The following is a 15,304-nucleotide window of genomic DNA, read 5'->3' on the forward strand; positions in this document are numbered from 1 at the left end:
TCAAAAAGTCGAATGCATATTTTCAATGTTATCAGCAATTTTCGGCTGGCAAGCAGTCTCACGTTTAAAAATGTATTTTTCATGAGGTCCCCAAATTACTCGTTTTCTGGCTGGCGAAGCTTGCATCAGGAAATGTCGGTTACCAATGCTCGACATGCTCTCCATACCAACTTCCGTGGGAAGAGTTCTTTATTCATATCCTCTCCAAGTGACCCCCAACACCCAGGATCAAAAAATAGGGAGTTATACTGATGTGGAAACTCACCCAGTCATGTGATGGAATCACCGTAGGATTCAAAACTGGTGGGCAGGTTGGTTGGACCTTTTGTTGTACTTTTTGTTTGTACAAACCTATTGGCACAAATCAAATATTGTTCGAAAAATCTTTTGATGCTAAAATATTATGAAATAATTTTATTAAACTCCAATCTATTCTTAATAATGCAAATGAACTTCATTACTCTAGAAGAATTTGGAAGTATTATTTCTATTCAGGATACAGCACAATTTGAAAGTTACAGGGTAAATTTTATAACTTTTCACTGAAATCACACTATTTTGAAATTGCTTAATATTTTAAACTCTCCCAATATCTTTGAGGCAGATATTGCCATATTCTGGTGTCAAGTTTTGCACTGCAAATTCATTTGGACTAATGAATCATAATATAAATTTCTTATTAGGACAATATAAACAGCAATGTTAAGACTTTAAGGCAGTCAGTGTCACAAATAGTAATAATGACCTCAATATTGTTTCACATTTTCACTGATAATTCAATTGTGAAAAAACACTATTGAAATTTAATTTAGTTATCAACACCTCATTTGTAACCCGCTTGTTTGCAACGTATCTTGATTTGTCGAAAATACCTTTTTTATTAATAGTTGTATTTATTTTGGTGCCAAAATAACCATAACAATTTGTACTTTCTTGTGAATGACGGCACAGCTACACTAAAAAATAAAAACAGGTGCCCAGTAGGTAAGTAAATTGATATAAGTAAATTTGTTTAAAACACAATGTACTTTTATTTGGTTTGACTTTTCTCAAGTTTCTTTAGAATCTGATAGCACAATTGATTCCTCAAAAGCGTGTGCCACATGACGCCGCTTCACAAAAAGGAAGACAGAGGAGAACAGCTACTCTGATAAAAGTCAGCAGTGGTGTTGACCATGTCAGCAAGAAAGCCAAAGAATTCCACATTTCTGGTAGCAAAAGTTTGTTGACTGAGCTGAGCTGGAAGAAAAGCAGATGGTTAAAAAGGTTTTGGTCTATTTTGACGTCTGAAAAGAACTGTCAAAAGAAATACAGCGGATTTGGCATAGCAATAATGAATTCCCTTAACTTAAACACAAAATTGAGATCGAGTCCTTAGCAGTTTGAGAGTTGTGACCTAAGATCAGTCCCCAAACAGTTCCTTATGCCATTTCTACAGTGGGCACAGAGAGCATTTTCAACACTGTAATGGGTAGCAGGATCGTCGTCAGAGACGGGGACTCAAATAAGAAACCCTATTGGAAATGGTTCAAGGTTTTGTTGTAAATTCAAGAAACAGACAGAGTGAAAGGAAATAAATATTTTTTAAAAATAAAATTTAAGTTTCAATGCATTATGCATATAACAAATGTTGATGAAAATGGTCTAATGTAACACCCAAAAGGTTCTGAAAAGCCAAATAAAAGTCTATTTAATTAAACATATTTACGGGTTATTTTTTCAGGCGACTTAAACGACACAGTATCCGGACAGAGGGTACTGCGTATACAAGGCCAGATGATTATCGGGGTTAACCTAACGGGGGAACCTACCATTCATATATCCGAATGATCTGCTCTTCATCCTGTGTTGGTGTGAAGTTCCTGACGTCCAAGATCTTCCAGCCGCTGCACAAATATGACCATTAAAATTAGTATTTGAAATATAGCGATAGAAAGGTGCATTATTTTGGTATTCAGCATTTATGACGAGGAGGGCAAAAGGAGATGAAATTGGAAATTATCAAATTGGAATGTTATCTTTCAGTGGCTATTATATTCTGTTCATTCTTTCCAAAACAGACTTGGGAAACTGACATGGAATGATGGTGTTATACCAAAGGAAAAATATGAATCAAGCTAGGAGTAGACAAAGGAGGATGTAGTTTCAAGCAGATTTTTCAAATTGGAAATGTACTGCATCCAAATGCTCTTACCAACACCAATGTCGTCTGTGCCTTTGCCTCCTGGCCTCCAGAGACACTGGGGACATGTTGTAGAGCTAATTGCATCTTCCTGGAGATAAAGCAACAGTACAAACTTTCATTAATTTTGTTACTACCCAGTGTAACCTCATAGCAATTGAAGTTTAATACTGACTTAAGTGTATAAATTGTTCTATACTGTTGGCAGACATTTCAAATAGGATTTGTTCCTTTTCGATGACTATCAACACTTATGCATGATGCATCGCATCATGGGAGCAACAGGTATGTAAACACCGGGAATGTACAGTAGTAGGGTCCCCTTCATTAGGGTGTATGCTGAGCTGATGAGTCAGTGAAGCCTCTAATTCAAGCCAAACCTGAGTTATTTTTGTTATCCTAACTGCTATGCTCTTAAAGTTTATCAGTAATCTGGACCCAGTTTCACTGTCTCCGCTTTCAATCAGGTGTGTCTAACAAGACTGCTTATCAAGTCTTGCTTGCTCCTGAAGCAATGCAACAGTTTGGAGAGAGCTTGTAATAGTCTGGATACCGGGAATCGATGGCTTCAGGTTTAGTGTATCAGTTTGGGCCAAATAAGGCATTCATGCCACATACCAAGAACATCTGGGCAGCCCTGTTACTCCACCAGGAAGTAGAGACAGGCATCGAAGACCAACGTAACTTCTCTCCAGGAGCAGAGCTCTGCAACAGAAGTCCTTTACTTTGTTTTACATTGTGGCAAAATAAGAAGTCAGCAGCATCACAACTAAGAAAGAAGTGCCATCCAAATTCTGGCCAAAGACCTCTGACAGCTCAACTGGACAAGACCTGTAAAATTGTAAGGATGAAACATATAAAAAGTTCGCCTAAACAGGCACACAAAAGGACCTTATTGTCAAGTGTAAACCATTTAACTAACACAGGTAAAGAACGTAAAGAAACTTACAGCAGCTATCGTCATCAGGGCTGAGGAGATTCGTACAGAGCCACATGTAACTACGGCTGCTCAGCACCCAATCGACCTTTTCACCCATTGTCACAGCAGGTACAACGAAGTGATAAATACTCAGTTGTTTGTAAACGTGTTGTCAAAGCATGAAGGAGAAACACCTTATTCATTTTTAGTGGTTTCTTAAAAATTATGATTTGATATCCCAAAATACGCCGCACAACCTGCTTTGTTTTATTGGACTACCTCTGTACACTGGGACCATCTTCCATCTTTCGCACATACTATTTTCCTAATTGATATCAGATTTATAAAGTATACTTATAGTCTCCCCACCCCCACAGTTCAAGGGGATATCATATTTTCTCCGCGCAACTGGTTTCCAAACCAAACTACAAGAGGCTACATGCTATTTCCTTTAGTTTAAAACACAGAAACCTAGATTCAGTGGCTCCATTGCAACTATGGTATTCTTCTTTTCCTTTACTAATGGTATTCTTCTTTTCCTTTACTAATTATTCAGATGGCTACATTCTAGAAAACTTACTATTCCCCTTAGGAAAGCATGATGACTCCAAAAACACATCTCCTGGAAGAGTGCGCCATGCCATGCATCTCAAGTTACGAGGTTGGCAAAGGGTTCCATAGAGAATAGGGTGGGATATTCGAGGGAGCAGTGATGAAGTAGCCATCCTGAAGTCGGTGATGACCACCCACTGAATACAGACAGACCCTCACAAATTAAATCGAATAATACATGTACCCTGCTAATTGCAAAAAATACAAATTCGTTCGAAAGTGAGCAAAGTAAATCAAATGAATGGAATCACTTCAAATGGCATTTTATCTAAGCTATATCGCCAATATTGCACTAAAGAAAAAATTGCAGCTTGTTCAAGTGTGGATATAGGAAGACATAAAAATGAATTGCATCGTTACATCAGAGGCCCCCAGAACGTTGGCCCTTACTTTTGCTCAGCGCAGTCTTGACTCTTGGGCAAAATCATTGTACTCCATCCTGAGTTGCTCATCATATGAGCGGATGTTACTCGAAGGCAAATTGAGTGCACTCTCAAGATTGCACTGAACATTATTGTTGGGTCTGCCTCGACGGGGCCAATTCAAGCACAGGGTAGACAAAGGCTCTGATTTTAATCCCTATAATGATACTTAAAAGGCGACCGGAACCATGTACATTTTAAATTGATCGTCTCGCCGTGCTACTCGTATTGGTACAAATATTTGTGCGACACATATTTCTACGTGTGTGCGCACCGGACGTACAAATACACATGATCCGTATGTACATGTATGTACGTGGCTTGGCTATACATACGCCGTCTATAACTTGCAGGATGAAAGCTTAACTTTTTCTTCAACTGGACTTCCTGCTCATGTGGGATTCACTTCACATGCTGTTTATGTCCTTCTGAAACATACCTTTATCGAGACAGGCCTTGGAAAAGTGGAGAAAGTTTTAATTTTTCCCCTAAAAAACAATCTTTTTCATTTGTATGAATCACTTTTGAGGAAGACTGACATGAAGTAGGCCTAGATCAGATCCAGACATATACACGTGTAGTTTGTTACGTTTACAATGGGTTGTGTAATAATTTACAAGGCCTGAAAAATCTTGAAAAACTTTCAGACCCTGATCTTGAAAAAACAAAATTATCCAGTGGCAACACTGGTCACAATGCATGCAGACCTTCTGAAGATGTCCAACCCGGACTAGGTGCAGGTGTGTTTGTGCTGTGAAGCATTGCTAAGGAACCACTGGCTTAGTAATACCATAAGTGTAGATGTTTCCATAATTGGCTTACCTTTGATATGGCAGTCTGGAAGTGGGATGATGCACAGGCACCTTTGTTCTAGTATTAGGCTGCAGTATTTGCAGTTTGCGACCACTTTAACAAACACGTACCGTTTACGCGTTATTACAGCACATTTCATTATCACGCGCGTCGGCCTACGCGCTAGAAAATGGCGCCTTCCTTGTTCAATGCGCGTTCGAGCCAGTTATTTTTAGTTGAAATGAGTTTTTAAAAGGTCAACAGTAAAGTTAAGTGCTTATTAGAGTTATGTTTTAGCGTTTGTGGGGAAGGTAATAGGATTTTGTTCTAAAAACGATGGACCAATGTTTTTGTTCATTCGTAAAAAGAGTTTACCCCCCCCCCAAAAAAAAGCTTTTCCGTCAGTACGGGAGAATAAGTGCTATAGTGCTTCCAGTTAAAAAGATGACAAAATAATTATACGTTTCTGTACGTATACCGTTGTGTCAATGGTACACGTGCGATGAATGCAGTCCTCTGAGCAAACTTGTCGCGTACGCCTACTTGCAACAAAAATAACGTGTCTGTCAGCTGAGCCAACTTTTTTAGAACTTCTAAACACAGGAATGTTCAAAGCATAGATTTCGTCATAAATTTTTTAGGTAAACGCAGAAGGTTTCCATAGCACTGTTTGTCAATAAGTGGTGTAATTTGGGCCACTGTCGTACATTCCAAATTGTTACATTTTAATGGGAGAGAGGTACAAAATTAAAGGAACCAGGAAATAGAAATATTTTATACGTTTTACTAAAAACTGTTGAAATTGCATCATTGGGTTTTAATTAACCTGAGTTTAAATTTTTTCTTTGCAATTTTTAGCCATATTTTGATGCTTTTTTAGTTTTTATGCTAATGCTATTTGCATATTCATGAGTAGAACTATGATGTCATCCAAGGCACTGAATCTCAATGTTGCACTGATTTGTGCACAGACAATTTCTAGATATTTTTAACTACTGCTATGGCAGATTTTATTTTCTTTGGCAATTTATTGCTGTGTAAGTATATGGCAATAATCCAGCAAAAATCCTTTTCACAGAAATGTTCCCAGATAGCAAATTTGGGGTTTACAATTTGAACATGAAAACACGCAGCCTGAACCATGTCTTCCTGGATTTACAAAGCAAAAGCGCCCTCACTTGTCCAGAAATGATTGATCAGTTTTTAATGATTCAAAAAGTGCACTGTTCAGTTAACATAACATATACATGGAAGAAGAGCACAGAGATACACAAAAAGAAATTCTAAGAAAAATTCATTTCCTGGGCGGAAATCCCAGGGGGACGGGGGACACTTCCCCCCCCCCCACCATGAATTTGGTATGGGGGCACAATGTCGAAAGTCCCCTCCATGTTTTAAGCAAAACAAAATACTAATTGGATTGAGTTTTTATAAATCGAAAAGATAATAAACACGGTGTGCACAAAAAGGGCATAATTTGTCACTAATGCGCAAAGAAAAGGATGATTGTTATGTTTACATTGCTTCCACTGTATTTCTTAATAGCGCCCTCCTTTGACCGGTAATCTGAGAACCATGCTTTACACTCATCCATAGACAGTGGATTTCTCACAGTGAATTTGTGCATCGTTTTCCCACATTTTCAGGGCACAAATTTTCCTCTCGCTCCTCGCTAACTGTATACAGCGCCTAGTGAAGCATTGCCTGTAAGTTGATTCCGGTTTTATTCCTTGTCAAGAGGTATTTCAAGTAGTTTAGAGGCCTTTATAACATTCGGTTTTCATGTCAAGTTTACCTTGTTTACACATGTTCATGTAAATACCCACATGTTGACATGCTTTATAAGGATGCAACAACTTATAACACACCAAGCGATCCACGTGTTCATAGGGATGTGTGTGCCTATTTTTTGCACTTATAGTCCTGTTAAATAGACATATTTAGGGCTCTGTGAGCTCAGTATTTACATGCACATGTACTCGTTCGACTAGTTATTAGTATGAATCTCAATGTATTTTGAGACTAAAGACTCATCATACATGTGTAATGTTTGTGTAGTAATACTGTAGTGCACGTATTCATAGCTTGTGTTTTCTTGTTTACTACGCAGTTTTACTCCTTGTCGATGACATCACCATCCAGTGTGACCAAATATTAAAACACCAGAGCGACATGTGGAGCTATTTCCTGACTCCCATTTCGTCAGTAATAGGAGTTTGGCTGGCTGCCAAATTGAGATTAGAAACATCTTAAGGAGGGCAGTACTATGATAATACAGGAAAGATAAAAAGTGGTGGGTGGATTGACCACCTCTCACCTTTGGCCCCCTTCAAGGTCAAACAGCCATGGTGATTGAAAAATCAAGTGGCATGGTTGTTGACTGCGAGATGGATTTCAAACTCGGCCAATTTTATGCTAGAAAATTGCATTGGTCCAATATAACAACTTTAAAACTACTTCAAAGGGTGTGTGAGCAAAGTGCACCTGCAAAATGTAATCAATGCTAACAGCTATATATGAATATAGCGGCTGCATTTTCATAGACGCATCTTACTCCTAAAGGATGCAGTTCATTATGACAAGCCCAATTCTTATATTACTGATTACACTGAAACGCGTTTATACTTTGTAGACGACATACAAAAAATATCTCAAACCTCGGTTTAAATGCAGATGAAGAGTTTTAATGATTCTTTAAAAACAAAACAGAAGATAGAAATTCCCTTTAACTACCTGCCTACTCCTTTTTGTCTTTTTCTTCTTTAAAACTCGAGTTGTTGATATTGTTAAATTCACGTAGCTCTTTTCATAACACCATAACTTGGTGTTAAAAATAAAGCTTATAAAAAGTAAAATTTGAAATATCTACAAATTTTAGGACGACATCGCAAAATCAGTTTATCCGAAAATTCTGTGTCGGTAGAGAGACATGGGGAAAGTACAGCAGAAAGTCAGAATTTCGTTCTTAAACACAACAATGTCTCCAACAATGACGCCCTAGGTTTTAGGACGATGAAAACAGTAACCAAATAAGGAACAAAAATTAATCTGCACCTTTTTGAAATTCTATTTTGCAAATACCAACTCTGATAACTCTTTAATGAATGTCCGTTTCTTTCACACGTTTTCCACATTATTAACACTCATGCCATGATTATAACAATGATATTTTATAAGTAAATAAGTGTATGTGTAGTTAATTTTATTTTTTTATTTTTTTCATTTTTTTCGAAATAACACTGATACCTTATTCTACTTTGAATATTGGTTTAGGCTTTGCAGCCTTGCACTTTATCAATAACGAAATTTTGCTGCCTTGGCCATCTTCCATAACCTGTTCAGTCTATTTCTGATATCTGCCATAGCCTCCTTCACTACATCACAGCGGAGTCTCTCCAAATCCTGGATAATCGATTCCATCGTTGGCCGATCTTTCAGCACTCGACGACACTGACAATAAATGGAGTCGACTACCCCCAATTCTGGCTTTTGGAAGGAGATGACGCTGAACACGTAACCCAAACTGTAGACGTCCGTTTGGATTCCATACTGACAGGTGCCCTCAATCAGCTCTGGAGCTAGTTGCATACAGTTCCTGTAACATTTTGCCTTTTCCTCAACGCTGTACTGGAAGGGAGGAGGTGGGTTGTCTATCCTCGTAGCCATTCCCAAGTCGATTATTTTGGCACCCCAGTTTCCATCCGACTTGTTTCTTGGGTCTCGCCACACCATGATGTTGCGAGTGTGAAGGTCATTATGTGACCATCCAGCTTGATGCAAAGCGTGAAGTCCTCTCGATATATCGAGGCATATATTGATCCATCCGAGCTTGGTGAGCTTAGCTGGTGGGTAGTCCACCACACTGCGTAGGTGTGTGGACTTGAGGGCCACTGAATCACCAACAAACTCTACAGCGAAGGTTGTTCGGTTCACAATTCCCACCACCTTGGGAAATTCACGACAGTGCTGCACGGCCATCATCACTCTCACCTCTTCTAACATCTCTTTGTAAGCTTTCGCGTCATCAGTCACATTCTTGAGGCGTTTCAGTGCAATCAGCTGTCCATTCTTCCTTCTTTTGAGTAGTACCTCGCCGTATACCCCACTTCCAAGACAAATGGATTTCCCCTGTGCGAGCACGTCCTCTAGCTCAGTCTCCAAGAGCAAAGGGATGATTGAAGATTCGGCAGGTAGAGGAGACGGGCTTGACGAGGCACAAGCTCCACCCAGCCCACTGATGGAAGTTGGTGAAACCTGCTTTTGTCGCTTTCGAGGATTGATATCTATTGGGCTCTTCGGAGGATTCATATGTCTCCTGATAATGTAATGAGAAATTGAGGTTGCTTATTACTTTATGCCCAAGGTTCAGTTATACAATTATGTAAATGTCAAAGTGTGCTTTTTGTGGAGCCAGACCTGTGTGGAACTTCCCTAACTTAAGTGTGCTTTGGAGTGAATCGCAAGTCATCTTCTGTCAAACTTAGTCTTCAGTTATTCAAGTAATCTACGACCAAGGTATTTGTTTTTCATTTTTTATGCCAGCTGCTTGCGGTTTTTTGTAACTGACTGGAGACTGGTTCGTTTAAATGAAACCGTCCTGTATGACAGAGAAATATATTTTCAAGCTAGATTTTAATAATATGAAATCAAGTTTTTGTGTTTCTTGAATAAAATACCTTTTAGCTTTGAACGTTGGTTGAGGGCTTAGTGGTTTGACTGCCTGCTGGTGATGAGGCTGCGTGCGTTGCGGTCCTGTAGCAACCTGCTGGATACGTCTGGGTACCACAAACACAGGGCATTGCCCGGCCTGCTGGATATTCCCTCCACTTCCAAGAAAAGAAACAAAAGATAAAGTATCAGTTCAAACTTCCCCGCAGGAGGGACACAGCTAAAATGCAGCAGGATTTGGTCGTGGAATTAGAATTACTTGTTAGAATCTGTTAAACCAGTCGTAATTATGGATCTGATTCGTTTCTTCCTACTGGAATGTATATTAATTAATAGATTTACCTTTTAGCCATTGGCAGGGGCAAGATGGCATTAACTGTGTTGATGACTGCTGGTACGGGCTTAATGCTCTGTCTCTTGATACAAGTATTCCTCTGAAAAGACAAAACCTAATTTTAGCAAAAATATCCAACAAGAACAGAAACAAATGCTCAGTTTTAAATGAAAAATTGAACGGTGAACTGAAATGCCTTCCTCTGAAAGAAGAAATCAAGGCACTTCGCGCAGACGGGCAAGAGCTATGCTTAACCGTAGCCATCATTTAAAATACGTCACACGTCTGACAACTACCTCTGCCTCAGTGCAAGGTACTGCTGGAAACACAACCACAGATCGTACCTCATGTCCAATGGGTTTTAATCCCGGAACCAGGGTAGCTGTGCTTTGTCCAGCCTGAACCGGTGATGGACATGCGATGGCTTGCCTAGGAAGCAGTGTAGGTTGCTTAGATTGGGTTTGAGGAGGCAACTGTTGATCAAGCACTGGTTGAGTTGCATGACGCATCCTCTCAGCATGTCGAAGTGCTTGAAGCCATATTGGTTCAGGCCCATTGTTACCACTACTAACGAGACAAATGAAAGCAAATTAAGAGATCTGGTATAGAAAACCTTACAGGGACAATTTCTAGACAGGATTCGTATTTGAGTTTTTAGTGTACCTGTTGGCCTGTGCCGTCATGGCTTGAACCTTTCGCATAATCTCACGGACAGTTTTCTGTTTTGAATTCTCCTGAAAAATCAGATGAAATGAATAAATTGTTAATATTAATGCATAAAATAAACACACATGATATCAACCACCTGCTTAGGAACACAGAGGTATCTGTTCAACTCTGCTCTCACCTGATGATCTTGTGATCCGGGTCCTTGTTGAATTGACGTTTTCTTCATCTCTGATGACAAAGTCGTAGAAGAGTCCTTGGAAGGTACTTGTGGCGATCGTCTTCTCGGAGAAACCACCAGTGGCGTCGACTGATTGTTAGGTGCTGGCTGCAGCAACTGGACTGACTGCATCCCCTCTGCTATTCTGTGCGTCTTCTGCCACTTTGGTTCAGGGCCACTCTCTCCACTGTGAGAATTATTGGTAAAATGTTAAGGATGTGTGATATCCAGATGTCAAACGTTTCATCAAAAATGTCGCTATCTTGTTTACAAGATGCTTTTTGATTATCCGTATGTCAAACTTTGTATCAAAAATCATCCCATCTCGTTTACGAAAGGCAACTTTGAATATCTGCTGTACCTGTTAGCTTGTGCAGTAATGGGTTCAACTTTCTGCATGATTTCCCAAGCGGTCTTCTGTTTTGCATCCTCCTGAAAGATCAGATTCAAACCCAGTCTGATGTTATGGTTTATATAAATTACCCAAAGAGCAGATTTGAAAACGTGATATCAGTTGCCTTGCTTGGAAAATCCTACTTTGCCTACTCCACACTCACCTGGCCATCTTGTGATCTTAGCTTGATCGTTATTTCCTTAGCCTCCTCTGTGGACGAGCTCGCAGAAGAGTCCGAGAAAGAAGATGGTGTCCTTCTCAGAGGCGAGACGGATGGCCTGGCTTGAAGATTATGTGCCGGCCTCTGAGCAGCGACTGCCATATTCCCTCCTCTAAAATGTCATAAACAAATGCAGACACCCCTGATCATCTGATTTGTCTTCGTATGTCTTCGTTTAAGTAGAAAGGATTTGCAGTGTCATTTTCACATGATGACCAACTAGTTGCATTGGGAACACGCAGACCATAGCAATCTGTTTCTAGGTAGAATCATGCGTGAATTTGTTGAAACTGCTGAATACGTCAATAAAACTGTTTTCAAGGAAACTTCTACTTGAACCTTTTACCTGAGTTGCGACGGCTGTGACAACTTCGCTTCGTCTGCTTTTTTGACTTCTCTTACAGTTGACTCCTGCTTGGCACTCTCCTGGTTGGGAAATACATTGGTAAAGTTATGCGAGGAGAGGCCTTCTTCAACTAAAATAAGCAGCACTCGTCATAGCTATGTTTGCTTTTAAAACAAGATAAAAATAAATACCGGATCATATTTCATTAAAACAGAATAGAAAACACGTGTGGATGGAATGCTTTTATTATTTAAATAGGCAACAATGTGCACCATCTCCATACCTCCTTAATCCTTTGGAGGTGATCTTCGAGATGTGGAGATAAAGAGGAGTCTCTCTCATCTTTCAACTCTTCATCGTCAGCATTGTAGGCTTCATGGTCTTTGTTCGGTGACGATAACAGTACAGAGGGCGGGGCCTGTCTTGTTTCATTGTCTCCCATGGGATCACTCGGTGAAGTCCCAACATCCAGTGGTGCTTCTTGGACCTGACTAGCATCACCTCTTTGGGAGTTATCACCAGTCTCTGTAGCAGGGATGGGCTGAGTGGCATTATCTTGATGATCAGAGGACAAGGTACCTGATGCATCCTGGCCCCGTGACATTGGCTGATCAAGGGAGGCGGGTCCACTCTCATCTTTTGCATCATTGGTTGGCCTATGAATAAATGTATAAACTCTTCTTCAGTTTTCAAATAAACTAAAAAACGGACTTCTCTATTCATCTTATTAAACTCCTTTTTGCTTAAGACAACACTAAACGAAAGTTTTTGAGCGCCATTAAACATTTTCTCCACGTGGGTATTTCGAGAAGCAGTAAAGACTAAATGTAACAGAAAGCTAAATTGAGTATAGCTGGTCATAACCATTAAATTGGAGCCTAATGCTTATTGAATTGAAACTTGTAAGTTGTAGCGTGGATGTTTAGAATAAGTCGTCCAGAAAATCCCGTCTTGGGGCCACCCAAGAATAAACAAAGTGTGTCTGAGACTGTTCTCCACTGACCTTTCAGCCAGGCTAGTCCACGGAGGTTTCGCTTCTTTCTCATCAGAGGAATCCCCATTGTCACTACCAGGAGCAGGCAACACAGTTGTCGCTTCCCCTTTATCTTTGAATGGAACAGCTGAGTTCCCGAGAAGATCTTCTAGCATCGGTCGCAACCTGAAAAGTAATGGCGAATGAGTTTATTTCGAGTATTTTAACAACTGATACAAATGGCACAGTTTTATTCTGCAAATGCACGATAAACGCAGTGGAAGAGTATTTGTGTGTTTGATAAATACTGCAAAACGTACACTGATTCTACAAGATGTTAATTCTAAATATGAAAAAGACTATTTTTAATGGAAACGAGATTTTGTAAAATGCATGCAGCAGTTGTTCAGAAACGAGGAAGTACATGTACAACTAACCTTTCGACTGAGTTAGGGACATGAGATAGCCCAGACTGCTCCGAGGCTAACCCCTTTCCCGGTTCATCAACCAATGGAGGAAGCAGGGATGGTGAATCGGTACGTACCGGCACCAGGCTCAGCGACCGATCAGATGGGGGTAACCATCGGCTGGAAAACCACTTGCTGTTGAAGGCACAGCAGAGAAAAAAATGTGGTGTAGTTTTTCGTTTATGTTAACGAGTGTCAATAAACACTTAAGCATTTCTCGGGACAGCAATCGCAAGAATGCTTGGTCTATGTTACTGGCTCGTGATTTCACCAAGTCTAACTTGCAACTTATTGTAGGTATTGTCACTACAAATATCGGACTAAAGGAATTTATTAACTGCATACGAAAGAACAACTCATATTTCAAATTCACATTAAACAACTCACGTCTCTCATTTAAGATTTTGTATTTAAGTTATGACCCATGAAAGCACGTTATTACTTAGAAGGGGTATGAAAGTAGACACATGAGTATTTAGTTCTTCCGCTACGATGTTTGTAGGCCACAGAAAACTAAATGCTAACTAAATTTCTTTAAAACTTACCGGTAATCCACCGACGTCAGCTCCTCAGCTATACGTAGCACTGTTATCATTGTCAATAAGTATTGCCTCAAGACGAATACCGCAGAAAAATCTCTTTGATCGCATCCGAAAACGCACTGCCAAGAGAAATCCTTGTGTAACGAACGAACGCTAAACAAGAACAGAGATCGGGGCTGTTTTCTGTGTGTTTTTATGCAACGTGGTTGCGAAGTGATTTGAGAAGCGCGCAGTAGTTGCGTGCTCGTTTCGTCACAGAGACAACTTCATTGTGCATTTGAAACGCTGACGTTGTGCGCATAATTATGCGCTTGTCTGGTTTTATTTTCGTTCATATGCGTGCATACAAAAATCCCATGCTGCTCGTGCACGTACTTAAAACAAACTAGTGTCATGGATTTCTGTTATGATCTCACTGCGACTGATACTTATAGCTTATGTTTCTGTAAATTTTAGCCATTGACAAGACTAAACGAGTTAAAAATGGAAACGTGTAAGCATTTTCAACTAACTCTGAATTTTGGTTTTCTTGGACAGGCTTTAAAAAAAGAACTGGGCTAATTAAGCCACTGGCAAAATAAGGTTATATTTAAGACCATAATTTTTTATACATGTAAACCAAAATCATTAATCAACCACATTGCAAAGAGATTGGCAAAGTGTGGTGCCTATGATTCCCCGTCCCTCCTTCTCGGCCTACCTCTAATTACAGGTCACACACCCAAGCTTATCAAAAACCCTAGTGGCACATAATAGTGGCAAATAAACTCGCTGGTCGGTTGCCACCAAAGGGGCGCGCACCATTTGCTATCCGCGGACAAGACTTTCAACTAAAGCCCATTTGGTGTGTCTAAAATTTCACGTGAAAACTATACATACAGAAGTCGCGGGGGTCGCCGCGAATGTCGCCGGGATCGTTTTGCCGTAGCTCAAACTTATAAACCTTTCCCCTGTGATGTAGCATTCGTGCTGGACTGCAATGTGTTGTAATGGTAATGATTGCATGGTGTTGTGATGGTAATCTACCTATTCAAGATAAATTAGTGTTCGCACGTGCGCTTGTACGTGGTTGAAGCTGCTCGTAGGAATATATGCGATCACCGTGGCCGTGGCGGTCCACACGTGGTAATATATTGTTTACATCTAGCGCAATCCAGTCACGTGGGTGAAAAGGGTCTGTACGACTGATACGTAAATTTGTGCCGGAAATTGGGGCGATGGGGAAAGATGGGAGGGATGACTTGCCCAACCATGAAAATTTGAAAAGCCGTGGGGGGGATGACACCATACTACTCTATAATATGAGTAAATCGTACCAAGCACTAACGATGGCATGAATATTCAATTTCCTATACCTCAGTACACAAAGTTTTAAGAATGCAGATTACCAGTGAAAATTTGCGGCGGCGATCAGAGGGTACAAAGGGGTTTCGTGGTTGTGAAACTCTGGCTATGGACATAGGCCTGCTGGGCATGATAGAAAGCGGTAATTGGTCGGACGTTTAAGCCCGGGCAACTCCGTCTGTATCCATTCTCTATGGCTGTTT

General features: G+C 40.2%; 2 protein-coding genes and 1 long non-coding RNA gene across 4 annotated transcripts; 1 reads left to right on the forward strand and 2 right to left on the reverse strand.

Annotated features, from left to right (window-relative positions):
• Positions 1-155: 155 nt before the first annotated feature.
• LOC110985367 (uncharacterized) lies at positions 156-5,090 on the reverse strand. The gene is made up of 6 exons (XM_087145290.1): positions 4,958-5,090; positions 3,682-3,850; positions 2,801-3,013; positions 2,195-2,273; positions 1,812-1,886; positions 156-1,239 (listed from the first exon to the last, which is right to left on the reverse strand). Exons 3-6 carry the CDS (start codon positions 2,849-2,851, stop codon positions 1,115-1,117), a joined length of 330 nt encoding a protein of 109 aa, XP_087001416.1. The 5' UTR covers positions 2,852-3,013; positions 3,682-3,850; positions 4,958-5,090; the 3' UTR covers positions 156-1,114.
• A 482-nt stretch (positions 5,091-5,572) lies between these two features.
• LOC147796803 (uncharacterized) lies at positions 5,573-9,617 on the forward strand. Its single transcript, XR_015427577.1, has 2 exons — positions 5,573-6,633; positions 7,038-9,617. It is a non-coding gene; the product is annotated as an uncharacterized LOC147796803 (long non-coding RNA).
• LOC110985338 (uncharacterized) lies at positions 7,590-15,249 on the reverse strand. 2 transcript variants are annotated; one of them, XM_022246301.2, is made up of 13 exons: positions 13,761-15,249; positions 13,186-13,350; positions 12,779-12,934; positions 12,059-12,431; positions 11,776-11,855; positions 11,373-11,541; positions 11,177-11,247; positions 10,777-11,002; positions 10,593-10,663; positions 10,274-10,493; positions 9,938-10,029; positions 9,604-9,753; positions 7,590-9,242 (listed from the first exon to the last, which is right to left on the reverse strand). In XM_022246301.2, exons 1-13 carry the CDS (start codon positions 13,808-13,810, stop codon positions 8,222-8,224), a joined length of 2,844 nt encoding a protein of 947 aa, XP_022101993.2. In that variant the 5' UTR covers positions 13,811-15,249; the 3' UTR covers positions 7,590-8,221. The 2 variants fall into 2 exon arrangements, with proteins under 2 accessions (XP_022101993.2, XP_022101992.2); XM_022246300.2 differs by having other exon boundaries at positions 10,274-10,496.
• Between the last annotated feature and the right edge of the window lie 55 nt (positions 15,250-15,304).

Source organism: Acanthaster planci, linkage group LG14 (genome assembly GCF_054643075.1).
Source record: "Acanthaster planci isolate LZ-2023a linkage group LG14, COTS_SCS, whole genome shotgun sequence".
NCBI classification, from domain to species: Eukaryota; Metazoa; Echinodermata; class Asteroidea; order Valvatida; family Acanthasteridae; genus Acanthaster; species Acanthaster planci.